Source organism: Daphnia pulicaria, chromosome 1 (genome assembly GCF_021234035.1).
Source record: "Daphnia pulicaria isolate SC F1-1A chromosome 1, SC_F0-13Bv2, whole genome shotgun sequence".
NCBI classification, from domain to species: domain Eukaryota; kingdom Metazoa; phylum Arthropoda; class Branchiopoda; order Diplostraca; family Daphniidae; genus Daphnia; species Daphnia pulicaria.
This window is the reverse complement of record NC_060913.1, coordinates 33471181-33496928: the sequence shown is the minus strand read 5'-3', so window position 1 is coordinate 33496928 and position 25748 is coordinate 33471181. Positions and strand designations below refer to the sequence as shown.

At 43.2% G+C, this 25748-nt stretch overlaps 4 protein-coding genes and 1 long non-coding RNA gene across 5 annotated transcripts; 1 reads left to right on the top strand and 4 right to left on the bottom strand.

Annotated features, from left to right (window-relative positions):
- Window positions 1–6739: 6739 nt before the first annotated feature.
- Window positions 6740–9464, top strand: LOC124320942 (Bardet-Biedl syndrome 5 protein homolog). Its single transcript, XM_046783853.1, has 8 exons — window positions 6740–7376; window positions 7448–7596; window positions 7680–7729; window positions 7806–7933; window positions 8026–8161; window positions 8308–8409; window positions 8466–8660; window positions 8725–9464. The coding sequence occupies exons 1-8, from the start codon at window positions 7330–7332 to the stop codon at window positions 8923–8925; spliced, it is 1008 nt and encodes a 335-aa protein (XP_046639809.1). The 5' UTR covers window positions 6740–7329; the 3' UTR covers window positions 8926–9464.
- Window positions 9153–10735, bottom strand: LOC124320940. Its single transcript, XM_046783851.1, has 3 exons — window positions 9747–10735; window positions 9572–9683; window positions 9153–9496 (listed from the first exon to the last, which is right to left on the bottom strand). Exons 1-3 carry the CDS (start codon window positions 10540–10542, stop codon window positions 9373–9375), a joined length of 1032 nt encoding a protein of 343 aa, XP_046639807.1. The 5' UTR covers window positions 10543–10735; the 3' UTR covers window positions 9153–9372.
- Window positions 10736–11019: 284 nt separating this feature from the next.
- LOC124320937 (chitin deacetylase 1-like) lies at window positions 11020–14228 on the bottom strand. Its single transcript, XM_046783848.1, has 7 exons — window positions 14034–14228; window positions 13163–13405; window positions 12936–13085; window positions 12613–12843; window positions 11850–12541; window positions 11632–11759; window positions 11020–11551 (listed from the first exon to the last, which is right to left on the bottom strand). The coding sequence occupies exons 1-7, from the start codon at window positions 14068–14070 to the stop codon at window positions 11452–11454; spliced, it is 1581 nt and encodes a 526-aa protein (XP_046639804.1). The 5' UTR covers window positions 14071–14228; the 3' UTR covers window positions 11020–11451.
- A 3643-nt stretch (window positions 14229–17871) lies between these two features.
- Window positions 17872–20820, bottom strand: LOC124320754 (chitin deacetylase 1-like). Its single transcript, XM_046783637.1, has 6 exons — window positions 20513–20820; window positions 20337–20414; window positions 19623–19768; window positions 19269–19518; window positions 18841–19162; window positions 17872–18754 (listed from the first exon to the last, which is right to left on the bottom strand). Exons 1-6 carry the CDS (start codon window positions 20556–20558, stop codon window positions 17926–17928), a joined length of 1671 nt encoding a protein of 556 aa, XP_046639593.1. The 5' UTR covers window positions 20559–20820; the 3' UTR covers window positions 17872–17925.
- A 3577-nt stretch (window positions 20821–24397) lies between these two features.
- On the bottom strand, window positions 24398–25135 carry LOC124325131. Its single transcript, XR_006915414.1, has 2 exons — window positions 24744–25135; window positions 24398–24624 (listed from the first exon to the last, which is right to left on the bottom strand). It is a non-coding gene; the product is annotated as an uncharacterized LOC124325131 (long non-coding RNA).
- Window positions 25136–25748: the final 613 nt, after the last annotated feature.

Sequence of the window (25748 nt, the reverse complement as noted above, 5' to 3'; positions counted from 1 at the left end):
TGTTGCAGACGGCCCCTCTGTCTCCTTACTCCATCTATGAACCCCTTTCTGTACTGTATGGGTGCCCTGAGGGCCCTTGTGATTGCCATTGTGACCGCCAGTGGGCGCGACTGTCATGTGACGGCCGGCACACGAAAGGGCAGTCGGTAGATCTCGTGTAGTAGTTGAGACGAGTGCGTCTCTGTAAGACTTACTGTCGTAAGCAAGTTGAGAGAGAGCTTTGGCTTAAACACCTGGCTCACTCGCGGTATCGTGTTTCGTGTAAGTAGAATATACTCGTGTAAGCACCCCTATTTTGTGTGTCGCGTGTTTCCTTATTCGAGTAGATTACAACATTTGGTGTCAGAAGTCGGGCACGGGCCACCGAACAGTTCTCTTTTTTTTGTTTTGTTGGTAAAATTTTGTTGCTTTTCTTTTTTTTTGAGAACTGCCCGTGCAATATCCAAGTCATTTTCTTTTTTTTTGATAACGCCCCCTCGTCTCTTTCATTGATTTAGTTCATTATTTATGGTTTTTGTGTCTTGTGTATGACACACGAGAATTTTTTTTAGTAATCGATTATTAGTTGAATCAGTTTTTTTTTGTCACGTCATCAGCCCCCCCCCCCCTTTCAATTTTTTTTTTCTCGTGTTGAAAACGCCCCCACCCACCCTCCATAACATTTCGCGCGTAAAACCACGTGGCCCGTCGAGGCATTGAAACAATTCTTCTTCTTTTTTTTTGGCTTATGGAATCTGCGAGATAGTCGCCATTTTCTTTTTTTGTACTTCGTGTGAATGGGCTTTTGGCTCATATTAGTAGATAATTATTAGTACTTTACGTTTTTTTTTTTCCTCGTGTGTTCGACCACGTCGTTGTGTGTTGTTAATATCACCTAAATTTGATTGAAGTTTTGGGATTAATATTTTTTGTTTTGCGTTCCGTAAGTCGGTCATATTGATAGTTTTTTTTTGGTTGTTTGAATTATATGCCGCCTAAACGTGGAGAATCTACAGTGCCATTTCAGATTAGGACGCGTTCAAACACCCAAACCGCCGTCACACCGGTGACACGTGCAAGAGTAGTAACGCCAACCACACTCGTACCGTCACCATCCGTGCGTGGTGGCTCAAGTAGGCTAACATTTAATTTACCAGTTCCGGCAACTGCAGTTGCAAGGGTAGCAGACATGGCGGTACCACAAAATCTAATAGATGCGTTGACGAATCTTGCGACAGCAATGGCCGCAGATCGAACGGCTGCCCAAAATCAATCGACGGCGCTTTTGAATGCGCTAGACCAGCAGCGTCTTCAATCAGTGGCATTGGTACAACAACTCGCAGACGACGCCGCGGCTGCCCCAGCAGCAGCAACGCCTCGTGTAGCAGCTGCAGCCGTCGAATCTATCCCGTTTTTTGAAGGTAAATTAAGGGATTTCCCGCAAGATTTTGTAGATTTTGTAGACAGAGTTGCCGTGGCCGAAGATTGGACAGACGCACAGCGTATCCAGGTAGCATCAAGGCGACTGTTGAAGACAGCATTGGATTGGCATATTCACATCGGCCATACGCATGCAACCTGGGCTGCCTGGTCTGGAGCGTTCATCACGAATTTTTCACCACGTTTACACGTAGGTGAATGGCTCAGGTTGGTAGAGGAAAGACGACAGAAAATCGATGAATCAGGTATTGAGTACGCTTTAGATAAGCATAAATTGTTACGTGTTGCCCCTATCCCCCTTAACGATGAAAAGATGGTAGCTTTTCTTATAGATGGCCTGGCAAGTTGGCAACATGTGGCCGCCATGACAGCGAACCGTCCAGCCAACGTCGCGGAATTTATCCAGCGGATTCGTGCTTTGGAGACCCTTGGTGTAGCATCACGTGTCTTCCCCCCACCAGTAGCGCCACCAGTAGCTCCACCAGCAGCTCCGACAACAACCCCACCAGTGGCGCCACCTAGCGCTCCTGATTTGAACGCCACTCTAGCAACATTTGGCAATCAGCTGGTTAACCAACTGACTGCACAGCTCAACAAGATGACGATTGGGAGTCGTGGCACCGGTGGCGGAGGAGGCGGAGGTGATCGTGGTGGAAGAAGCGGAGGTGATCGCGGAGGAGGAGGATGGATTGACCCAAGTAAGCGGAAATGTTACAGCTGCGACGCGATTGGACACATGGCCCGTCACTGCCCAACAAAGTCGGGAAAAGGACCAACCGGAAGTTAGGAGCAAGGCCTATGCTCACCGGTTATGCACACCTTCCTTGTCGTCCCCAGCTTCCACTGGTTAAGGTATTCATAGAAAGTATTGGTGAAGTAACTGGCCTGGTAGATACAGGCGCTAGTATGTCTGCTATAAGACTTAGTGTAGTAAAAAATATTTTGGATCCTAAGCGTGAAAAATCTTTTTTGAATCTAACTGGGGTGGATGATAAAAAAGTTATGGTTGATTCTTTTTGTTCTTTAAAAGTAAAATGGGAAAATAAAGTGGTTGAGTTAAACGAAGTAGCCGTAGTTAAAAATTGTCCATTTGCATTGATTCTTGGTGTAGATTGGATTGTGAAAAGTAAATTGAATTTGATTGTAGAAGATGGTAAAATTGTTTTAAAATCTCAGGATTCAAACCAACCAAAAGTTAAGAAAGTTCGTTTTGCTGGAATCGAAGAGCGAAATATTTGTAGTGAAGAGGATCATGAGAACGATTTTTTTGTGTCTGACGAGCTGATTGATTCTTTAGAGGCAGAAAATAAAACAAAGAGGTGCCCTCGTGTGATAGGCACAGAAGTAAAAGTTGTGGAATCAGCTGTTATACCAGCAGAGTCTCTTTGTTTTGTAAAAGCTAAAGTTTCTAAGAAGTTCACGGGTAATGTTATCGTCAGACCAAATATGTGTGCTCATCCTGGAATGGAATGGATTATTCCATCCTGTGTATTAAAAGTGTCAGCGGGAAAACTTAAAATCCCCGTATTAAATATGAAAATGTCATCTCTTGTGTTACGTCGTAAAGATTTTATAGCGTATGTAGATACAGATTTCGACAGCAACATGGTCGTCGTCGGACAAGAAAAGCAGCCAGAAAATCCCGTCTGCTCTTTGGTCGAAAATGCTGGTGAATCCGATGAGAAGCTGAAGACCCTGATGGACGCCCGCGTAGGCGAAAATTTGTCGGAAGAAGAGAGGAGTGCCGTTTTCGAGCTCTTGAGCAAATATCTTCGATGTTTCCCCTCATCAGATGGCGAACTTGGATTTACAAACATGGCGGAGCATTTCATCGACACTGGCGACGCTCAACCAATCAGCTGCGTCCCGTATCGCGTGTCAGCTATGGAACGAAAGATCATAATGGAAAAAGTCGCCGATATGCTGAAACAAGGTATCATTCGTCCGTCATTTAGTCCGTGGGCAGCACCGGTTGTGCTGGTTAAAAAGAAGTCGGGTGACTTTAGGTTCTGCATCGACTTTAGACGTTTAAACGCAGTGACAAAAAGAGACGTTTACCCTTTACCCCGATTGGATGACGTTTTTGATCGTCTTGCTGGTGCGAAATATTTTTCGAGTTTAGACTTAATGAGTGGCTATTGGCAGGTGCCCGTTGCCTCCGCTGATACGTGTAAAACAGCGTTTGTCACTCCAGATGGATTGTATGAGTTTGTTCGTTTGCCGTTTGGACTGAATAATGCACCGTCCACTTTTCAACGGTTGATGGATCGAGTGTTAGCTCGCCTGAAATGGCAAATGTGTCTTGTTTATTTAGACGATGTGTTAATTTTTGGGAGAACGTTCGACGAACATCAGAAAAGACTTGAGTGTGTGCTAATGGCTTTGGTGGAAGCCGGATTAACTTTAAACGTGTCTAAATGTATTTTTGCGACAAACAGAATTTTTCATTTAGGTCACACCATCGACGAGTACGGAATCCGGCCAGACTCTGAAAAAATTAGTGCTTTAGTTAACTTTAAAATTAATAACGTTAAAACGTTGAGAGCCTTTTTAGGCCTCGCATCTTTTTATCGTCGTTTCGTTCCAGATTTCGCTACAATAGCACATCCGCTGCACAAGCTCCTGAAAAAGAATTCCGTATGGAGCTGGACGGAAGCCCAAGAATCGGCAAAAGCTGCGTTGACTAACCGCTTGGTGTCTTCCCCTGTGCTGGCGCACTTTGACCAAAACATCGATGTAGTTGTACAAACAGACGCCAGCCTGGTAGGCCTTGGGGCCGTTTTAATGCAAGATGCCGGTGATGGACCACGTCCAGTCGCGTTCATCAGCCGAAAACTTACAGACGCGGAAAGCAAGTATCATGCTAATGAACTAGAGTGTTTGGCAATTGTATGGGCATTAAAAAAATTACGTTCGTATGTGTATGGTAGACGATTTTCTGTCTGTACAGATAGCTCAGCGGTTCGATGGCTATGGTCTAAAAAAGAGGTTACTGGCAAGTTCGCCAGATGGATTTTGGCTTTGCAAGAGTACGATTTCGAAATTCGCCACATAAAAGGAGTTAATAATTTGGTGGCTGATGCCCTATCGCGAAACCCTGATGAATCCTGTATTGGAACCAGTGGCTCCGCGATCGGACATGTAGTTTGTGTACTTGACAGTAGATGGCCTGTGGGCATGAATAATACAGAATTGGCATTCCAACAGCAGCTGGATAGCCAATTGCGTCCCATTATCACCTGTCTTAATTCAAAAGTACCGGGTAAAATTGCAGAACAGTTTAAAATTCACGGGAAAATTTTGTATAGGAAAAATCCCACCCAAGGGCGTAAATTTTTGCTTTGTGTCCCGTCAATTTTAAGGAGAAAGATAATAGAGTTTTCTCATGATGACCCCTCCTCTAGCCATATGGGAATAGACAAAACAATTGCAAGAGTGTCGGAACGTTATTGGTGGCCGAAGTTTCGGTCAAGTGTCCGTAAATATGTTATGTCTTGTAATTATTGCCAATTTCATAAATGTATCCCCGGATTACCCGCTGGTCAACTCCAGCCCATACCACCGCCAGATCGACCATTTCACACCGTCGGCATGGATCATCTCGGGCCATTTAAGGCAACGTCGGAAGGCAAGAAACACATTATTATGGCTATCGACTACCTAACGAAGTATGTAGAAGCAGCCGCAGTGGCCGACACGTCAACAGCATTGGTTGTGGATTTTGTGAGAGACCAGATCAACTTTCGCCATGGTGGAACAACGCGAATGATCAGTGATCAAGGAACTGCCTTCTCCTCCCACCTGATGGAAGAAAAAGTCAACGAATGGAAGACCCAGCACGTTTTTGCAACCGCAGAGCATCCGCAAACATCTGGACTCGTTGAGCGAGTCAACCGGACGATGACCCTTGCGCTAGCTGCCTATGTCAATACTGACCATGATGACTGGGATCGCCATTTGCCAGCAGCAATCTTCGCCATCAACACGGCAAGGCAAAGTACAACCGAGATATCGCCGTTCCAGTTGGTGTATGGCCGCTTGCCCTTCACTGCCCTAGAGAACGAGTTTCCGTGGCCAGAAGAACGACCAGAATCATTCGACGTCTTTCTGTCTCGAGTCAAGGAGCTGAGAGAGGCGGCCCGATTGAAGATAGTGAAAAAACAAGAGAAAGTGAAGCGCCTGGTGGATCTTCGACGCAGAGTAGTGAAAGATCTCTGCCCTGGAGAGTTGGTGCTCGTTCGTAGGAAGCTGAAGAAGAAAGGCAAAACTAAGAAGTTATTACCAAAGTACGTTGGTCCTTATCAAGTCGTTAAAAAGGTGTGCCCGACAACATATTTGGTTGAAGACCTGCCGGCCCGGCGAAAAAAGAAGAAGTTTCGTCGTTTTAACGCGCATGTCGTCCAAATACGTAAATTCCACCCGAGAGAAGATCCTGAATGGGACGATTGGCCAGACGAACCGGATGATCGGATGCCGGACGAACAAGATGACAGCTTTGTCCAGCAAGCCGCTGAAGAAGATGATGTGGTGACACCATCCCCCGCTAGTTCAACAATCGATCCGCCGAATGAAGTCGTGGCGCCACCTCCTCCAACGACAACGAGAGCCGGAAGAAAAGTAGTTCGTCCGGGCTGGATGAAGAATTTCGTTGCATAATTCATGTATATCTCCCTCCTCCCCTTGTCAACGACTATTTTTCGCTAGTTTATTTTGAGTACGTTTTGTCCAGTTTAATTTCTTTATCTTTTATCCCGTCCCATCTTAAGTTTTTTTTGGGTTGGATAAAATCAGGGAAAGGAAAGGATTAGTTTAAGTCCCCTCTTATTTATTTTTTTTTTGTTTTGTTTGTTGTCTCAAGTGTAGTTTCGATTTGACAAGTTGCAAAGTTTACGCTTGGCATGTTAAGTTTTATTCTTTTGTTGATTGTTTGTTTCCCTTGTATATATTTGCCAAATCGAGTCAGGAAGGGCCGAATGTTGCAGACGGCCCCTCTGTCTCCTTACTCCATCTATGAACCCCTTTCTGTACTGTATGGGTGCCCTGAGGGCCCTTGTGATTGCCATTGTGACCGCCAGTGGGCGCGACTGTCATGTGACGGCCGGCACACGAAAGGGCAGTCGGTAGATCTCGTGTAGTAGTTGAGACGAGTGCGTCTCTGTAAGACTTACTGTCGTAAGCAAGTTGAGAGAGAGCTTTGGCTTAAACACCTGGCTCACTCGCGGTATCGTGTTTCGTGTAAGTAGAATATACTCGTGTAAGCACCCCTATTTTGTGTGTCGCGTGTTTCCTTATTCGAGTAGATTACAACATTACGAACACGTGTCCGTTGTCCCACCATGAAGGATGAAACGAAGGAAGGCACGAAACAAGTATGCCTGCTAAAACTAATATTATTAGTAACAAAACAAATAGTATTTCACTTTTAAATATACTTTTGCTAATCAAATCAATGGAAATTGGAAACTGCAACTAGAATAAATGAAAAATGAAAAAAGAAAGTCAAATTCAAATTCAATAACAACGTCAAGCCAAGCAGTCGACGGCGTAACCCAAACACAAAAGATTCGTCGGTCTTCTGCAAGAAATATGGCGCGATAATTGGAATAATTTAAATACTGATGTGGCAGAACGGAAAGAAAATTTGACCAAATACAAGATAATTGACTGGAGCTCGTATTTTTAATTGAGTAATCTAAAACCGTAAAACGTAATAAACTGTTAAATCTAGCATTTACACGTATTTCGTGGATTTCGTTATTAAAACCGTTAAGTGCGTGTGCGTCGACCATGCAGCGCACCATGGCAACCCACAGTGAAAACAAATCGTTTGATGAAACCAAAACGTAGACTAGCACTAGAGGACAAAACCTCACATTAATCATTATCATAAATCTGCTGTTATCGAAAATCATGCCGTATTGGCAAGAAAATGAAATTCGGTTCGATGTGAGTTCAAGGTAAGGTTTTTTTTTAAATATCTTGAATAAACTGCGTATATCATGATTTTGATCGCACATTTTAAAATTAGTTATTTGGCTACGGTTACTGGCGAATCAGTTCTTGAACGAGTAGAACCAGTTGAAGACACAAAAGCAAACAGCGGTGAAGCTGGCTGTTTAATTATGACAAATTTGAGGTTGTTGTGGTTTTCCAATAAAACTGCTAAGCTCAATTTGAGTGAGTATATTATTTAGGTGTTATTTTCCAATTATTTACTTCTTTAGTTATGGAATATTTAATAAATACTATTCTGTTCATAGCAATTGGATACAACACTTTAGTTACAATTACTTCTCAGTCAGCAAAGAACGTAATTATAATAAACTAGCATATTATTATGGCACATTAGAAGAAAGGAATGACTTATTAATGTCCTTTGTTTCCAGAAAAAACTGAATTCAACTGATGCATTGTATCTGTTGGCCAAAGTAGGAAATGGAAGGTTCGAATTCTTATTCACACCTTTACTGGAGAATAAAACGAATTATTCTGTCATTCTAAACGAAATCCATAAGTATGTCATGTAAAATATTTTATCGCTTCCCACTATTCATGTGTGGTCTTATCAACACTTATTATGAAAACAAAACTATTTGATATTTTTAGGAGTTATGTTGCATCAAAGCCGTTTCGTGAACTGCGACTGCGACACCATATTATTCACGCTAATCAGTTGAAAGTAATGCCGCTTGAACATATATGTAACAGGGTCGAGGGAGTCTGGAATTTAGCCAACAACCAAGTAGGTACTTTTAAATCCTAGATTATAAATCTCATCATAGGTGATTTTGTAATGAATTTAACTGACTCTATTTGTTCAATGTCCATTGATCCACTCTAAAACCTTACATCAATGATCTCAATATATAAAAATGATATCATTTGAAGGGAAATTTGGGTTGTTTCATCATTACAAATGTTCGAGTCGTTTGGTTCGCTACTTTGAATGAATATTTTAACATTTCTCTTCCTTACTTACAAATCGCACAGGTAGTATGAATAAGCTAGCGAGATGAAATCGAGTTAACCCTATTCGTCTTTTAAAGTTTAGCCTACGAGACTCAAAATTTGGCAAAGTTCTGGTAATAGAATCAACGGAGAATAACGGAGGACGATACCTTCTGGGTTTTCGCATAGATCCAGCAAGTCGACTCAAACAAATCTTCCAAGAAATTCAATCATTGCATCTCACACAGATACGGAATCCCGAACTTGGCGTTTCTTGGAATTCCATTTCAACGGTAAAAAAAATATAAAGTTTATTATCAGTAGTACCTTTGTTTAAATGCGATATGCAATTATTAGCGTCAAACAGATGCCTTAGGACCAGTTCAAGACGAGAAGGAAGACGAAGGTGTACGGTGTTTTACTAATTATTTACAGACTGACTATATGGATTCAGTTTCTTGTGGTCATCCACCTGAATTCGATAGAACTATCGGCCTAGCAATGGAGAAGCTACCGAGCGGAGTCAATCGTAACACACTTTGGCAAATAATTTTTTAAAAATGCAGGGAAATTCTAAAAATATAATTAATGCAACTATCCCCGTATCCCGTCCGCAGATAACACTATTTGCTTGATTCAATTTATATGGTTTACGTTGATTTGGATCATAAATAAAATATTTAAAAACTGTAGTTCATCTTTTATCTTGTTGAAATAGTAAAATGCGCTAAAGAAATAAAGAGTTTTACTAAATAACTAGATTCCTCCATATCAATAGGCTGCAAGATTTGAAAACGCAGTTTATTAATAAGGTACCGATAAATAAAACCATAGTATAGCTTAAACCACGATAGTAATAAATAGCTGTTCTGTTTGTAGTAATAACAGGAGGATTTTAAGTTGAACAGGAAAAATTGCAAAGGCCCACAGAATTTAAGGAAGTATTTCGTTGATTAATTTTTGCCAAGTTTTCGGAATTTTCAAAATATCACAGAAGTAATTGATTCAAGTACTCATACTAAGAATTTCGAAGTCAGGCATATGACCTTCCCCATCAAAATGTGACATTACGTGATCAACGAATTCGTCTTGAGATATAACCGTAGAAAAAATATTTTCACACAGAGGGCTGAAAATAATAATACGATAAATGGTTAGTCAAATTTCATATCTTGATTATGTAGCTTTATATTAAATACTGTACCAAATGCGATCCTGAAGGTTCATATTTTTCCACACCGACGAATTGCTCAAATCTGGTGCATGCATATCGAAACTAGTTTGCGTTACGACACTTGCTGCTCCCGTTTCATTGGCTAAGAATAATATTTGTGCTTTAAGAGTAAACAGAAAAGTATATACAAATAATTTATCCTTACCAGATGTAATTTTCAATATTTGATGTAGATGACGCAATTTTATGTTTTGACCTTGTAGCTTTTCTTGCAGAGCAAGTGCAGCCTGTGTACAATGTTGAACATGATCCAGGGGATCTGTATCATCAGTTTCATCTGATAGAATAGAAAGTTCCTGAACTGCTTCCATCGAGTTTTGTTGAATTTCCATCATTCTTGAGCACTGCTCTTCAAGTTCACCTTGTCCTCTTTTTAAACTGTGCAGTATTTTAGATGAAAGTTCTTCGACAATTACACCTTTTCCATTTTCTAAAGCTGGAGACCAAAGCCCTTTACGGACCATATCCAATTCTCTTTGAATAGCACTAAGATTAGGTTCTGAATATGTGCGGCTTGTGACATCAAGTGTTTTGGGTCTGGAATCAGCACTACCATGAAGCTCAACTGTTACAAGGCTGTCATGGGATCCTTCAAGATCTTCTTTAACTTCTGTCAGATCTGACTTGAAGCTTTCCGAGTCTGTTCTGTATGCATTGCCAACTCTGCCACGGGCAAACATTGTCAGCTTTTCTGCAAGGAGTGAGCATTCTTGTTGTTTGGAATGAAACTCTTGTGTAAGTCTTAAATTTCTTTCTCTCAATCGGATCTGCTGATCCTGTAATCGCTCGACTTCAACTACAAGTTCTGTACGACTTGTGACAAGTCTTTCATTTTCCACTTGCAAAGATTCAACTCGATTTTGAAGTTTCTTGTAGCGTTCTTCCAAATTTCTCAATGCCGTCTGCAAATACACCACATTGTTACTGTTTGACTGAGTCATCGTATATATAGACGAGATATATGACGTATCAGCTAAATTATTCAATACAACAGTAAATACAGAGATATGAAACAAGACTGAACAGAAACGAAAGGAACTACTGAAACCGGAAAACCACACAAAATAATGTACCGTGACTTCCCCTTCCTCTGTCTTCTTCTTCTGCCTTGTCAAAACACATTACGTGAACCACCATCTACCGTCGATTTCGATAAAATAAAAACAATTTTTATCAGTCTGATCCTGATTCATCAAGGAAAAAGGGAAGCGTTATCGTCTTTTCGATATAAAATCTACTGCATTTATGTTTTTTTTTGGTTGGTTATTCTTTTATTTATTCTAATCGTATGATCGTAAAATCTTTTGATATCTTATCTATCGATCTGCTGATCAGTAAGTCATGACTCACTCAACTGCAAGTCCACGTTACTGAGACTGTTTTCTATTTTGAAAGAAAATAAATGTAAAAACATTTGATATTTTGTTCGATTTATATTTTTTTTATACACAGCTCACATCACACATAAGATGAAGCGTTAGAAGATTTCACTCGCAGAACTTTTGTGAATTGTCAAAGTTTTTTGTTGTTTTTTTATGTATACTTGAGGCTTTCAAAGGTACCTGCTATTGTGAGTTTTGTTGATAAATTCAATGCAATCTCAGGAGAGCCCAAATAGATTCAGGGTGTTTCAATATGAAGAACTTTTTCAAAATTAAATGCCTTGGGTTGTGCTCCATATAAAAAGAATGCGGTAAACAAACTATCACAAAATAATAACGGACACGAGAGAGAGCGTGCAGAGAATTCAATAAAAAAAATTCAATTAAAAAAAATATGATCCTTTCCCACTTTTAAAGGATAAGGTTTTTGCAGGTTTAAAAATTTTGGTTGCCCTGTTTTATTGTTGTTTAGTTGGAGAAACCATCACCGGTAGGATCGAGGATCCATGGGTAGTTGTTCGGGCACTCCATACAGGTGTGAAGGCGGAGGATCTCTCCTGGCAATTCTCTGTTGGATTGGGGAAAAAAATCAATAAATATTGATGAGCTGAAACATTTCCAATGAATTGTATGTGCTAAACTAATTACCTTGTGGTCAATGGGCAAGCATTGGGCAAGGAGCAGAAAGGCTGTCCCTTAACGTCGCATTTCTCCTTCCACTCTTGGAAGTCCCTCAGAGCGCTCAATTCGGTGGGGTTCTGCATCCATTGGATAACCTGTAGCAAACGAACGTGTGGTTAGTTTTTCTTTCGTTCATCATCAATGATTCGAAGTTTAAAAAAAAAAAAAAAAAAAAATGGGGTTACCTGCAACATGGTGACGAAGTAGACGTCATTGCGAGCAATCATCTCATCCATAAACTTGATGAGTTCATTCTTGAACTCTTTCTTGCTCTTGAGCCAAGAAGCTCCGAAGTGGAGACCCAATGGGGCGCGGTTGGTGCTCAAATGGCGGTCGACATTGTGGCGGAGCATGCGACCGAACTGTTCACCAGTGGCGATGTTGGTGCAAGAATCGACCATGTGGCAACCGGGCAGGGACTCGTCGAATGTGGGGTCGTCACGACGATCGAGCTCGTTGATGACCATCTCCCAGATGGGGTGGCTGCGGCTGGGGCAGTTCTGGGCATTGCCGATGCACTTGTGAGGCATGCGGAAGTAGAGCGTGTACGGCCAGATGGGAACGCGGGCAAGAGGGGCGGTGATGGACGAGTCGTAGACGAAGAACTGGTCGGCCATCATGTCGAATTGCTTGTTGCCGCCGACGCGCAAGTAAGGAGCGCGGACGCCGATGATGGAGCCGTCGGTGATGTTGGCGAAACGCTCAATGATCAATCGGTTGCCGGCCATCTCAGCCAACCAGTCGTCGTAGGTGCCATCGGTCCAGTATTTGGAACTGTCCTTGCTGGTGACGGAGAAAGAGGAGATCTCGTGTCCGCGGCGGTGGAAGTCTTGGACGGCAGAGTAGTTGGTGTACTTGTGCGAAACGAAGAAGGTTCCTATTAGAAATAAATGAGACAATTGTAGTCAATGAGTAGAAAAGATTTTTAAAACTAATTCAGGCTATTACCTTTAGCTTGGCAGCCGTTGGGGTTGAGACGAAGTCCGCTGAAGATCTCTTCGTACAAATCAATGTTGTCGGTGTTCATGGCGCCGTTGAAAGTGAGCGTGATCATCTGGGGGACGTTGCTGGCCTCCAATTCGCCGGGAATGCGAGTACCATCGGCTGAGCAATAGCAGTCGGGAAGGCTGCACTGAGTTGGGTCGCACTCGGGGGCACGGTTGGGGTCAGAGTCGACACCTGAAGATTAAAAAAAAAAAAAAAATCAAATTAATGAATGAACACCCAGATCGGTTAATTAAGGCCAAGAGTTGTGCACGTAAAACACGTACTGCAAGCGTTTTCATCAGATCCGTCCTTGCAATCGGGTTTGTCGTCGCAGAAAAGAGCCTTGTCGATACATTCTCCGTTACCGCACGAGAGTTTACCATCCGGGCAGATGGGCTCGTCAGTCTTCAGCTTGGGCAAAGCCTTGCGGGGTCCTGAATCATTGAACCAGTTGTTTTGATTTAGTAAATCTTCCATTTTCTTTGGTTATCAAAATGGTAGAAAATCTTACGGTCAAGTTTGTCGCAGTTGGTGACTTTGGCCTTCCAGTCGCACGTCTGTCGCTCAACATCGAAACCCAAACCGGCCGGGCAACGGACAGCTGCTAAACGGATGGCACCAGCAATTCCAGCTCGATCGCAACGCACTACATCACGACAATCTCCCTCGGTGGAAAGTCGAAAGTACTCCTCTGGCGGTCTGTCCTCGCACAATTGCTCAGGGGTCTGGGCAGCTTCCTGAGCGTGGCTGAAACCTGGTGGAACAAATAAAAATATGATAAAGACAAATCCATTCAATGTTATTAATGTTATTATGCATTCCCATTCAAATGAAAAGAAAGCAACGACACTGTTTCTAGGAACGATAGAAATGGTTATGGGTTCTCGGATCGCAGCCTTGGAATCGTGTGAAATGGCGATAGAAAAATTAAAGAGAAAGCGGGTCAACTACCGCGAGAGATGCCAAGTGAAAGGATCTATCGCACAACAGCTCTCTCGTCCATTTCTCTCGATAGGCTCAGTTTACCGAGACTTGTGAACTCGAGCTTTCTCCATTGTCATCTATACTACTAGTTAGTCATCGCTCTTTCGGCTCTTTGGCTTCCAGAAAATCAAGAATGACCTGAATTCAGGACGCATTCGGCTGACGATCAATCTGATGATGAACAGCAACTCATTTTTTGTTGGCACGATTTCTAATTTCGTTGGTCTACGTGATGAGCTTCAACAAATGCAAATGCAAAAACAATTAAATCAAGAGCCGAGTCACCGATGAGGCAACAACGCTGGTGAAAGTGTTTTTCGACAAGAATCATTTGGGCGCGTCAATTCTAAGCACAATCAAGAGAATCGTATAGAAATGAGAAAGTCGTCAAAACTTACCGGCAACGAGAAGTAGCACTAGGCAGATGGACTTCATCTTGATTGAAGAGGAAATTGGGTTTCGGATGAAAATGCGCAAAAAATGAATGTCAAGAAAGAATGGAAGAGATGACAAGTTGAGTCCAAAGAGCTTGTGTTGCGTTCAGGTGATTCGAACGCCGCGCGTTCCAAATTACAACTGCCTCCCGAAGTTCTCCCACCCACTGGGCTTTATACCCGGGGTTCAAGTTGGTCATTCTTATTCCCGTCTCGCTGTGGGTGTTGGGGCGCCTCCTCCTTTTGCAGCCCCGTCGGTTTCCCACGGCTCCCTTCAAAAAACTTAAGCTCACCGGTCGGCCATCTTCTTTCTCCGCCTTTTCTCTCCGCTATATAAGCCACTAGTTTCTTTCGCCCACCATTGGTCCGTTCTTCCTCCACTTTCACCCGTCTCGGAAAAGTTGTCCGACCAAAAATAACAAGCGGCCGGGCTCACCTGGGACTCTCTCACACAACATAATGGATTTATAAGTTGGGGGGGGTTTGAAAGAACAAAGAGAGAAAAGTGATTCAAAAAGATGCCATCAACTTGATACCGTTGAACAAGGACAAGTTGAACAGTAGGGAAGCTGTTTCCTGGCTGATCCATCTGGGAATTCAATAATAAGGCCAGACCCGTACATTGGATGTTTTGAATCCGTTCAAGGTTGAAAGCTATCACTTTGGCCCAATGCCATAATTTTATCTACGATCAACTTATCACCTAATACGCAACTCATGGGGACTTGTAATTTATTTTCGCTGCAACGTCGCCTCCAGTGCTTTCAACAGTTATGGATAATACCAGAAGAACCTTAAGCAACCGGTCCTTATTTTGTAAAGAAAGCGATCCATCAAGGACTGGATTTCACAGTTGAAAGGAACAAAAAAAAAGTAAAAAAAAAAAGTAAAATAAATAATAAATCATGATAGAGGGGGAAAAAAATAACTGTTACAAGAGATTGCGCTAAAAAGAGAAAACCAATCAAATATATGATACCCCCTATAAACCTATTTTGACAACGGTAATTCATCTATGAATTCAATATGCGATTCGATTTGAGATTCGATATCGCCAGCATATCTGCGATGTCAATCTTTTCCCGATTTTCATTTCGGTTGGCTTGTAATATGCGACCATATACATCACTCAGCCATGGATTGCATTATGGACATCAGTGTGTTTGACATTGCTCCAATTTCTCCAATAGCGGCAGTGTCAGCGACAAATTTCGACGAAATGAGAGGGAAAGGATTTTCCTCCGACCAAGGACGACAAGAGTTTTTCTATTATTTTTTCTTGCTTTTCAAACAGAAAGAGAGAGAGAGGTCATTTGCTATAGTGACAAACATGTTGTTTCATTTACCTACCACACCCATTATCGCCTATTATGTAACTTACGGCTAAAAGATAAGTTGGTAAAGGCTAAACTATATCTTGCTATTCCGGAAGCGAAAAGATGGTTGTGTGTTGTACCCAGTACCATAACTAGAACAAAAAATATGCCAAGAGAAAACATGGGAACTCTGTTGGGGGGGAGATTTGCAAAAGGCCGCAAGGAATAATGAAAAATACAAAACAGGATTGTATTATCGTCGATACTTTCTCCGTGGGCGCGATGGCACATAATTCCCCATCGCATTGGAAATGGTGACGTCATAGTGATCTGATTTTCTCACCAAATGGCCCGTGTGTTAACACGGTGGAATGGCTTGTTTCTTTGTTCGGTCTTATTATTCGATGGCGGAGAGCGAGAGCGAGAGAGAGAGAGAGAGAGAGAGCAACACGTATCCAAATGGTGTGTGTGTGTGTGTGTGTGTGTGTATGAGTTGATACAGCATAGATCGACTTTCCATCTTTTCCTTTCTAACCAGTCACGTGACTGTGTAGCAGCTAACGATGGAGCGCGTCCATTTGAAAACTGGCACAACGAGGGAGAGAGGGGAGACCGAACCGACGAGGTCAATTCTCTACCACCAATCCCGGAAGCGAAAGGCAGTCACGTGACCCCGCCACTATAACCTGTGGGGGGACACTTTGGCGCAGGAGAAAGGTAGCCGTCAGCCCCAAAAAATTCCATTTATTTCGAATACATTAGAAACAAACAAACAAACAAAAAATCAAATGAAATTTAAAAAAAAGGTCTTGATGTTGCACACGCGCAGCGCCTTTTTGTCGTGCACTTTCTTGAATCTTGAATGACACGACGAGAACCACATCTACAAGCGATTGGTGTTTTTTTGTTCCTTTTTGGAATTCATTTTTCCTGATAGAAAATGGAGAGAATTGGTTTTAGCGGGTAATCCGGTCGCCTGGTAATATCCAGGTCTTGTGCCGTCCATGTAGTCTGAGTCAATATGCAAAGAGATGACTTTTCGTTCTAGTTTTGATTGTTTGATGAGAGGAGGAGGATGCGTATCAGAAGAAAAAGTCTTCTGGGCTCTACATATCTTGTATCTCTTGTATGTATGTTGTATGTACAGGCGCATTTTGTTGGCTGGCGCATGACGACTGACCTACTTCTAAACGATGCGACTTTTTTCGGGGTTAAAGAGGTTTCGGGTAAGCGGCCAGGCCGCGCACGTTGGCCACTTTTTGGGTTGTTATCTCAAACGCATCTCGTCTTTATATTTCCCATTTGCCCCCTTTCTCAAGTCGGAATAGATTCCGATAGGCAACGCGAGATGTGGTGGATAATGGACGCGACACAACCAACGGGCCAGCGCAGTCGCTTTTTCCTCAATCTCTCTCTCTCCCGTCTCTCTCTCTCGTCGTCTCAGGATGTCCTAGATGCTTCTGGAAATATCAAAAGGCACGCCCTCGACCGTGTTCCACTTCAGGCTGGCTCTCACCCCCCCGTCCACTCTTACGCATTATCTTTTCCGTCCACCCGGAAAAATAAAAGAAAACGACATCCTCATTTCCTTTCTGACCATCACGACAAACCACTAAACACACTATTCCATTTCCATATTCCTAAAACTTATTCTGACCCGTCGTCATACTCAAAAGCTACAGGAACCATTCCAAACAAATATTTCTTGTTTGTTTTTCTTTTGTTTTTTTTTGTCTTCTTCCCAACTGGTTATCGCATTTCGCCCAGGAATGTTAGGTAGAGTAGCAGTTTCATTGTATAATAAGGGTCAGAGCGATTCGAAATAGTTTCACCATTTCTTCTAGAGGATATATGTTGTGGTATGTGTGTGTTAATTCCATATATTTTACAACGATGTCACGGTAACAAGAGTTCCCGTCAAACAAGAAACCGAGCAACCCCAACATCACAAATCGAAAATATTTCAATTCAATGATTTTTTGAAAAAATAAAAATAAAAATTTAAGATATCATTTCATCATCCCCCACAAACAATTCCAAAAAAATGTGTTGCTGGAATACAAAATCGGTTTCGAAGGGGGGGAAATGGGGGGAAAACATCTGGAATGTTTGTTGTTTGCTGTGAAAAGAGAAAATGCAAAACATTCGAAATGATCAATAATTTTTCTTTTTTCGATTGAGTATTTTTTAAAAAGTAAAAGAAACTATTGTGTTTTGTTCAAAAAGCACCAAAGAGTCAAAAGACGAACGAAGCTGCTATACGGCTAAAGATATTTTGCTTATCCAGCCAGCCATTTGATTGGTTTGTTCCAGATTGTATGACGGCACGAGCTATAATTTTTGTTTATTTTTAAATTGTATTTTAATCTCTCATTTTTTCGTCTCCGTCTTAACAATTTTCAAGTGTACAGTTTCACCTCTGTCCTCGTCATCGAGGCCATTTGTTGCTATTTGTAAAGTTGGAAGAAATAATTTTTTTTTGTTTGTTTTTGTGGATTTTTTTGTTTTTTGTTTTTTGTTGAAGGGGATGGTGGATTTGTTTAAAAGAATCCATCTCCGGAAGGATCGTTGAGCCAAGGGTAGTTTGGCGGGCAACGGTTGCAGGTGTGCAGTCTGAGTGTCTCGCCGGGCAGCTCCTTGGTGGTGAGGGCGCAGGAGTTGGGGACGGCGCAGGCGGAGGGACCGACTGGGCTGCACTTCTCCTTCCAGGGCTCGAAGTTCTTGACCTCGGAGCTGGTCTGCGGGTTCTGGACCCATTGGATGACCTGGGTCATGGTGACGAAGTAGACGTCGCTGTGCTTGGCCAGGATCTCGTCCATCCAGAAGAGGAAAGCGTCCATGAATTCGGGGTTGTTCTTCAACCAGGCGGCGTGGAAGAAGAGGCCGAGTGGGGCGCGGTTCTGGGTGTAGTGGCGGTCAAAGTTGTGGTTGAGGAAGGCGTAGAACTGCTCGCCCGACAGGATGTTGGAGCAAGAGTCAATCATGGCGCAGCCGGGCAGATCCTCGTCGAATGTGGGGTCTTCGCGGCGATCCAGCTCGTTCATCACCAACTCCCAGACGGCGTGGCTGCGGGTCGGGCACTTTTGCAAGTTGCCGTGGCAGCGGTGAGGCATGCGGAAGTAGAGCGTGTACGGCCACAGCGGCGGGTTCTGCAGGGGAGCCGTGATGGTCGAGTCGTAGAGGAAAGCCTGCTCTTCCATCATGGTGAACTGGTTGTTGCCGCCGACGCGCAAGTAAGGAGCGCGCATGCCCACGATCGAGTTGTCGGTGATGTTGGCGAATTTGTCGATGATCAGACGGGCGCCGGCCATCTCCTTGGCCCAGTCGTCAACGGAAGCCGTCGACCAGAAAGACTCGTCATCGTTGTGACTGTAATGAATTCAAAAACAAAAGCGGAAGCGTTTTTAGAACTGCCACACCTGGAATAGAGACCAAGCCAAAGGGGGAAAACTTACGTAATGGAGTGAGCGGCGATCTCGTGACCCTTGCGGTGGATTTCCTGGACGCCAGAGTAGTTGGAGTACTTGTGGGAGACGAAGAAAGTGGCCTTAATGTCGCAGCCGTTGGGGTTTTTGCGGACGCCGTTGAACATGTCGCGGTACAATTCGACGTTGTTGTTGTTGATGGCGTCGTCGAAAGTCACCATGATCATCTGCGGCACCTGCTTGGCGTCCAATTTGCCGGGCACTTCTGTGCCGGTTTCAGAGCAGAAACAGTCGGGCAACAGACAGACGGCCGGATCGCAAGCCGGGGCGCGGTTGGGATCGTTGCTCAAATCTACGGGTAAAGAAAAGAAGGAAAAGATCGGAAGGGGGTATGATTAAATCGTCCAAACTTCAAAATCTGGTAAATTGGTTATGGCCTATGGGTGGTTGTAACTTACCGCAAGAGTTTTCATCTGATCCGTCGGTACAGTCTGGCACTCCGTTACAGAAGAGGCTGCGCTCGATGCAAGTTCCGTCGTGACAGGCCAACATGCCTTCCTGGCAGAGGGGCTCGTCGGTGGACAGGATTGGCCTCAATTTGCGCACTTTCTCTTTGATGAGGCAGTTCTTCACCTGCTCTTTCCAGTCGCAAGTTTGCTTCTCGATGTCGAAGGCCAGACCAGCCGGGCAACGGATGGCTTGCAGACCCTAATTCAACAAAGTACATTTAGACCATTTAGACCAATTTGTCTCAATTGAAATTGAAACAAAAATAAAAAAATAAATAAAAAGGGCCAATCTAAATCACGTACTGAAGATGTGCATTGGATGACATCACGACAGTTGTCTCCTTCGCCGGCCTGCAGACGGAACCATTCGCCGGCCTCCTTGGCTTTGCACAATTCCTTTTCGAAACTGTCGTCATCGACGATTGTGGGCGCCGGTGTCGCGTTGGCCTCTGCAAATAGCCAATTGATAGAGAAAGATGAACAACAACTGCCCGAGATTTCACTCCAACTCTTAACTCTTGTGGCCAAATGCAATAATTGAAATGACAGAGGAGAAATGCCATCGAAAAAGAGCGTGTGAAAGTTATTTGAATGAAGAAGCAGTGTTGCCCTCGATCTGAGCGTTCGAGTCAACTGCCATCACTAGAGCTATCACTAGTTAGAATAGAATGGTGAGTAGCTTTCTCTCAACTTTCTATACACGTCCGGCGTATTTTTTCTCTCTCTCTCTCTCTCTCTCTCTTTGCCTCTTTCGAGATACTCGGAAAAGTCTTAACAAATTGGCCATCGGCGTATACAAAAAGCCTCGATCATTGTCTCCCTTCTCTTCCATCCGTTCCCTTCTCTCTTTCTAATCGTTTTCTTTTTGTTGTTGTTGTTGTTGTTGTTGCTGATTTCCATTTTTATTGGTCGGGCAATCATTATTGCGCAACGCTTGATAACAATCCGACCGTGTTGGTCGGAATTCGCCAATGAATGTCGTCGTAATTACCCCAAAAAATAAAAGATGACACTTACCAACTGGTCGACGGGCAGCGTTGTTGGCAGCGGCGTTTTGAGCGTTACGGATTTGGTTAATCTGCGCCTCAACCAAAACTATTGGACACGGACAAAAATATTCAACGTCAAGTTGGAGAACAATCAAAGGAAAACTTAAAAGCAAATCAAAGAAAAGACTGGAAAAAAAAACTTACCGGAAGCGAGAAAAACAGTAAAAAGCGAAGTCCACAAGAACTTCATGATCACAGCGGAATGGATTGACTGTTTTGGCGACAAAATGACGGCGAGTAGAGCTGGAGTGTTGGGAACCGTGCACTCCGGTTCAAGAACAGCTGCCGACTGAAGTCGAGGAGCCGATGCACTGTCGAGCTACTACCTGTAGCTGCTGGCCTGATGCTCTCAGTTCGTTGTTGGTGCTGGGAAAAAAACTCTCAGCCCCGCTGTCGATGTACCTCCTTGTCTGTCTCTCTACCTGCACAGTACTACCAGCACTCACCCACTTTCCTTTTATACCCGGTCATGCCGTATTGGATCTTTCGGCTTTGGCCTGGCCCCCATAATGCCTTGTGCTGCCCCCACCAGTATTTCTTCTATATCTCTTCGTCACATCATCTCTTCTTTCCTTTTTTTTTCCTTTTTGTCTTTGTATATTCTCTCTTTCTTTTCAAGTTTTTCTTATTCAGCTACTTACTTCTACTTCTATTTCTCTCTCTCTCCTTGGATTCTTCTCGCATTTTCTCTTCCATCTTTCATTCTCGATAGTCTCTTCGCCCAGGGAATTATAGATTCGTCTCTTTTTAATCCCATATCACATGTACTGCTGCTGTAACCCCCCTCTCCGTTTTAATTCCGTCTTTCGGTCTTATAGGCTTATGGCCGAAAGAGCGTCTAGGCATATAAATAGAAAACTAAAGGTCGAATTCGAGGTCGCTCTATATCGTCATTGTGGAATCGAAATAAGGATCATCATTGGCTCTTTTGGTTTTTATGATTTCTCATTCGTTTCCTTTTCCTATACGTTACGTATATAAAGTAGACAATAAAAAAGAGATAGATGAAGACACGATGAGGTGATCACGACAATGACCGTATGAACCAGTTTGCTGCGTTAGCTATAGCTCGGCCTTTTGGCCGAATGCCCTCGCCTTTTTGTCGACCCCCATCATCTTCTTGGGTATGTTGATTCTTTTGCCACGCTATTTTCCCACACATTTCCTACGTGAGTGCATGTCATTATTATTTATTTATTTACCTTTTCACTAGTATACGCTATAGGTGCTGAGCGCGTTTGCTCCTAGTTGATGGCGTTTATTTTATTTTTTGAACCTTAACTGTTTCTCACGCCAAAAACCGAGAGGGCCCGTGATGCATAGTCTCAGACTTCCGTCTTTGACCCTAACGGCTTTAACTGTACAAGTCGGTGGTAAATTATCAAGTGCGTAATTCGTGCGCCATATCAGTTTCAAGGCGTCCAAATGTCCCGTAAAAAATGGCAGCTAACGGAAACGGACAGCAACGCCTGCCGGTCTAAACCGTTCGAATGTTCGCATTGGCCAAAATGGAAACCAATAGCAGCCAGAATGCCAGATGGATGGACATTAGACATTAGACATTAGACAGCTATAGTACCCAAGCCACCAAGCCTGGAACTGAATATGGTCAAAAATGGGAAATCTATCCAAGAGACTAGTCCATCAACTTTTCTTTCCTCTCTCGCACACTTTTCCCTTTCATTTCGTCTTTGGGAATAAGGAGAGAGTCTCCTCTCCACACACAGTTGCAGTCGTTCCCAAAAACCCAATGAAATGAATCGCCTCCCTGTGTGCCACACCAGCAATCCATTCCAATCTCTCTCTTTCTAGGTAGATTATGTGAGTCTATGAAATTTTCGACCAAAACAGTCCCAGTGGTGGTGATTGCAACGAAAAGATTCTTATTCTTATAGCCTATGTGACCTGATGGCCTCGCGATATCAACCAAGGTCGAAATGGCCCCTTTTATTTTAGATTTTAGATTTTGGTTTCCAGTCTATTTCTGGGACTTGATACGTGAATTTGAGATCACCGTGTCACCCCCTTTTTTCTTTCTTTCCTTAATAAATCCGTTAGAATTTTCGACTTTCGTCTCCCCCTGAGAGGTTCACGCACGCCGTTGGACGCGTTTACGTTATTCGCCCCCGTCGCTGCTCGCTGCTCGCTGGGTGCTGGGTGCGGAAGTAGCAAACTCATGCCAACAACAAACAACGAGAGCGTGACCGTTGACGTGACTGGCTAATAATATGCGTGTGATCCCGTGCCCGCATTATCGCTGAATGAGAAAATCAAGACAAATCCTTCCCCCCCCCCCCTAAAAAAAAACATAGACAAAGACAGGATTGGGTTGGAAAAAAACGTGTTCAAACTATCCAGCGATGATTTTGACCATTTCTTTTTCTTTGACTTTTTTGTCACCCTGTTTGTTTCTTCTCCGAAATGGTTTCTCCCGAAATCGGAATGATCTTGGATCTGCGTTTTCCCCCCTTTTGGCTTTTGTTGTCTTTTTTTAGTTGAGTTTATTTTTTTGGCCAAAGCCACCACATCAGCACACAGCCGCTTTTGGCGTTCATTATCGACTGGGCATCGTCCATTTCACTCGGGCAAACGCCAGTACTATATACAGTAGAAGATCTAGGTTACCATTTGAAAAAAAAGAAAAAAGATAAAAAAACCAGAAGAAAGCCGACATGAAGAACTGAAATCAAACAAAACCTAAGTAAGCCAATATCACAGAGATTCATTGGCTCCATTTCGGATATGATGTTGCGGGCGAAGAGAGATGGAATTACTGATTGGAACGACTCCACCTTATTTTGAATCTCGTTGCTGGGACTAGGATGCGGTTGGACTTGAAATGCTCCACAAGTTGGCTGCTGATGACGCCGTCTCATTTCCAAATGACACGGACCAATGGCAACGCTTGGCTGGACCAAGATGGACCGACGAATCGCGGCCGACGCCATGACGCATATACGTACACACGCGTTAGTAGTCCCGTGTGTGTGTGTGTTGTGTGTCTTGCTGTTGGCTGATTTGCTGAATTGCTCGTGACCAGCAACTTTCTCCCCCCGGGTTCCACAACCCCGGAACAGAGAGAGAACCGCATGTCTTTGGCTCCCAGACTTATGGAAGACCCAATCGACTGGATTGGAAAAGAAAAAACAACAAAACAACAAACAAACAAAAATAAAAAGAAACAGAAACATAAACAGAAAAAGAATCTTTGGCGAGAGTTCGATTCGCATGACATGACGTAACCTACTTTTTGTCCCCCTTAATATAATAACGCGTCTGTGTGTTTGTGCACTGCATCCGTGCTGCTGGTGAGAGTGATGCAAAGATAACGGTGATTATATAAAGACGGGCTGCAGGCAAAATACACCTCGACAACACCAAAATTGGAAACTCTTTTTCGTGATTTTTTTTTGTTTTTCGTTTTTCGTTTTCTGGTCGTGTTTGGTTGGTTGGTTGATGGCGGAGCGGGGATGCTGAATGAATGTAATCCAAAAAGTGATAATTGAAAAATAATTTCATTGGCCTGGAAGATGGCGAAAGGTTGGTAATAGAACTTTGCCATTCTATGGCGAAGGTAGGAAAAGCAAAAAAAGGTGACCTTAACCAAGCGGAGAAGGAAAGAAAGTTTCGAAAGTCCTCGTTAAATGAGAACCCGTTGAACACACAGATCAAAGCCATCTCCTTTCTTTTTCCTTTCTTTCTTTTCTTTTCTTTCTTTCTTTCTTTCCTTCTTCTTTTCCTTCTCCTGTTGCGCTTCGAGTTTTCCTATTCGCTTCTTTCTTTCTTGCAGACTTCTTCAGAGAGAGATAAATAAATATGATTTGCACTTGGATTTGCATCTTACGTGATGCAGAGTCCTCCCGCGACAGAATGACAAATGCGTTAGAGACCTGTAGCGGTATCCGTATTATGCAAGGGGACGAAATGGCCAATATCAAATTTTCATTGGGCAACTCTCCCTCGATTTGAAATCATTTTCTTTCGTTTTCATTTTCGTCTTTGCTTGTTTTCTGTATTTGTTTTTTTTTGTTCATCATCTCATTTGGAATTCATAAGGTAACGGCGTCATTTATTGTAACAGGACTTTCGCCATCACCCGCCGGCCTTCACCGACATAGTCCAAAGAAATCAAAACAACCGACCACAACAATAATATTATATATCCCGAGGATCGATCATGACGTGCTTGCGTCACGCCAGCCAGGCGCGGAAGAACTGCTGCGTCGAATGCCGAATGCCGAATTCATCCTTTCTCTCTGGCGCAGCAAATGCGATCGACGGATCGAGTACGCCAAGAAACGCGCAACGAATCAAAAGAAAGAAGAAGTCGAATCAAAATCAAAAGGAAAATGGGAAGACCGGTATTTTTGTGTACCGGTAACGGACCGGGTTAGCGGCTGGCTGACTGGCTGGTGCTGGCTGAATGGCTGGCTGGCTGCCTTGCTGGCATATAATGGCGATGCCTTGTGAAAGAGAAACGGACAAATGCCGTGCATGCCAATAAACAGATGAAAAAGGCGCCTAAAAAGAGAGGGGACGACGTCTCTGACAACAAAAACCAAACCAAACAAACTTATAATATATTATTAAAGGAAAAATCGAAAGAAAAAGTGAGAACTGGTTGCTAAATTAAATGGACACATGGATATATTTAAACAGAAAAGAATATGCGCGCACAATAAGTTATACTATAGACAACAGCACACACGGCGTCCTTGAGTTGTGAAAATAACTGGGCCGCCGGCCGCCTCTTCTCTCTCCTCGAAATAATTCCTCGAAATAATATCATACTAATAAATACGCAAATGTGAAATACCATCAAGAAATAAATAAGGCCCCCCCCTCTCCCCCTGTAGTAGCCGCTGTAGGAATAACTTTTGCGCCGAAGAAAAGTTCCAGCAACTGCTTCTCGCCGAGTCTCGCACGCGTATTGTAAATAATATTTCTATAGGTGCTGGCCAGAATGCCGGAGAGAAAGAGAGAGAATGGGAAAGTGTTCATTGTTTTTTCTTTTTCTTTTCCACCTTGCCCATTATTGGGCAATGGGTCACATGATGCCGGAGTCTTCCCTAAACGAAAAGAAAAGCGAACGTTAATGTTCTCTCTCGTCTCTCCTACGTGTTGATGGAAATTGGATGGCCGTTTTTTTCTTTCTTCAGAAGTCGGGCCCGTTCATTAAGTCTCGTAAAAAGGGAAAGTTGGCGACTACTTTTTTCTTTTTTTCTTTTTGACCGAGAGAAAGAGAAAAGACGCACGTACATCGTTATCCCAAAACATATTATAAACCCGACCTATGTTCTGAGACAGGCGACACTGTCTATTGCACACACACTTAATGCGTTTGTTTTATTTCGAATGATAAAACCATTTGTTATATTGG

Coding starts and splice junctions, on each gene's coding strand:
- LOC124320940 (XM_046783851.1), bottom strand. CDS start 10,542: ATGACTCAGTCAAACAGTAACAATGTGGTGTATTTGCAGACGGCATTG. Junction 9,684..9,746: donor AATATTGAAAATTACATCTG/GTAAGGATAAAT, acceptor TATTATTCTTAG/CCAATGAAACGGGAGCAGCA. Junction 9,497..9,571: donor AACCTTCAGGATCGCATTTG/GTACAGTATTTA, acceptor TATTATTTTCAG/CCCTCTGTGTGAAAATATTT.
- LOC124320754 (XM_046783637.1), bottom strand. CDS start 20,558: ATGAAGTTCTTGTGGACTTCGCTTTTTACTGTTTTTCTCGCTTCCG. Junction 19,769..20,336: donor CGCTGCCCGTCGACCAGTTG/GTAAGTGTCATC, acceptor GGCTATTTGCAG/AGGCCAACGCGACACCGGCG. Junction 18,755..18,840: donor ATCGCCGCTCACTCCATTAC/GTAAGTTTTCCC, acceptor AATTCATTACAG/TCACAACGATGACGAGTCTT.
- LOC124320937 (XM_046783848.1), bottom strand. CDS start 14,070: ATGAAGTCCATCTGCCTAGTGCTACTTCTCGTTGCCG. Junction 12,844..12,935: donor ATCTGATGAAAACGCTTGCA/GTACGTGTTTTA, acceptor TTTAATCTTCAG/GTGTCGACTCTGACCCCAAC. Junction 12,542..12,612: donor CAACGGCTGCCAAGCTAAAG/GTAATAGCCTGA, acceptor TATTTCTAATAG/GAACCTTCTTCGTTTCGCAC.
- LOC124320942 (XM_046783853.1), top strand. CDS start 7,330: ATGCCGTATTGGCAAGAAAATGAAATTCGGTTCGATGTGAGTTCAAG. Junction 8,162..8,307: donor GGAATTTAGCCAACAACCAA/GTAGGTACTTTT, acceptor TATCATTTGAAG/GGAAATTTGGGTTGTTTCAT. Junction 8,410..8,465: donor CTTACTTACAAATCGCACAG/GTAGTATGAATA, acceptor CGTCTTTTAAAG/TTTAGCCTACGAGACTCAAA.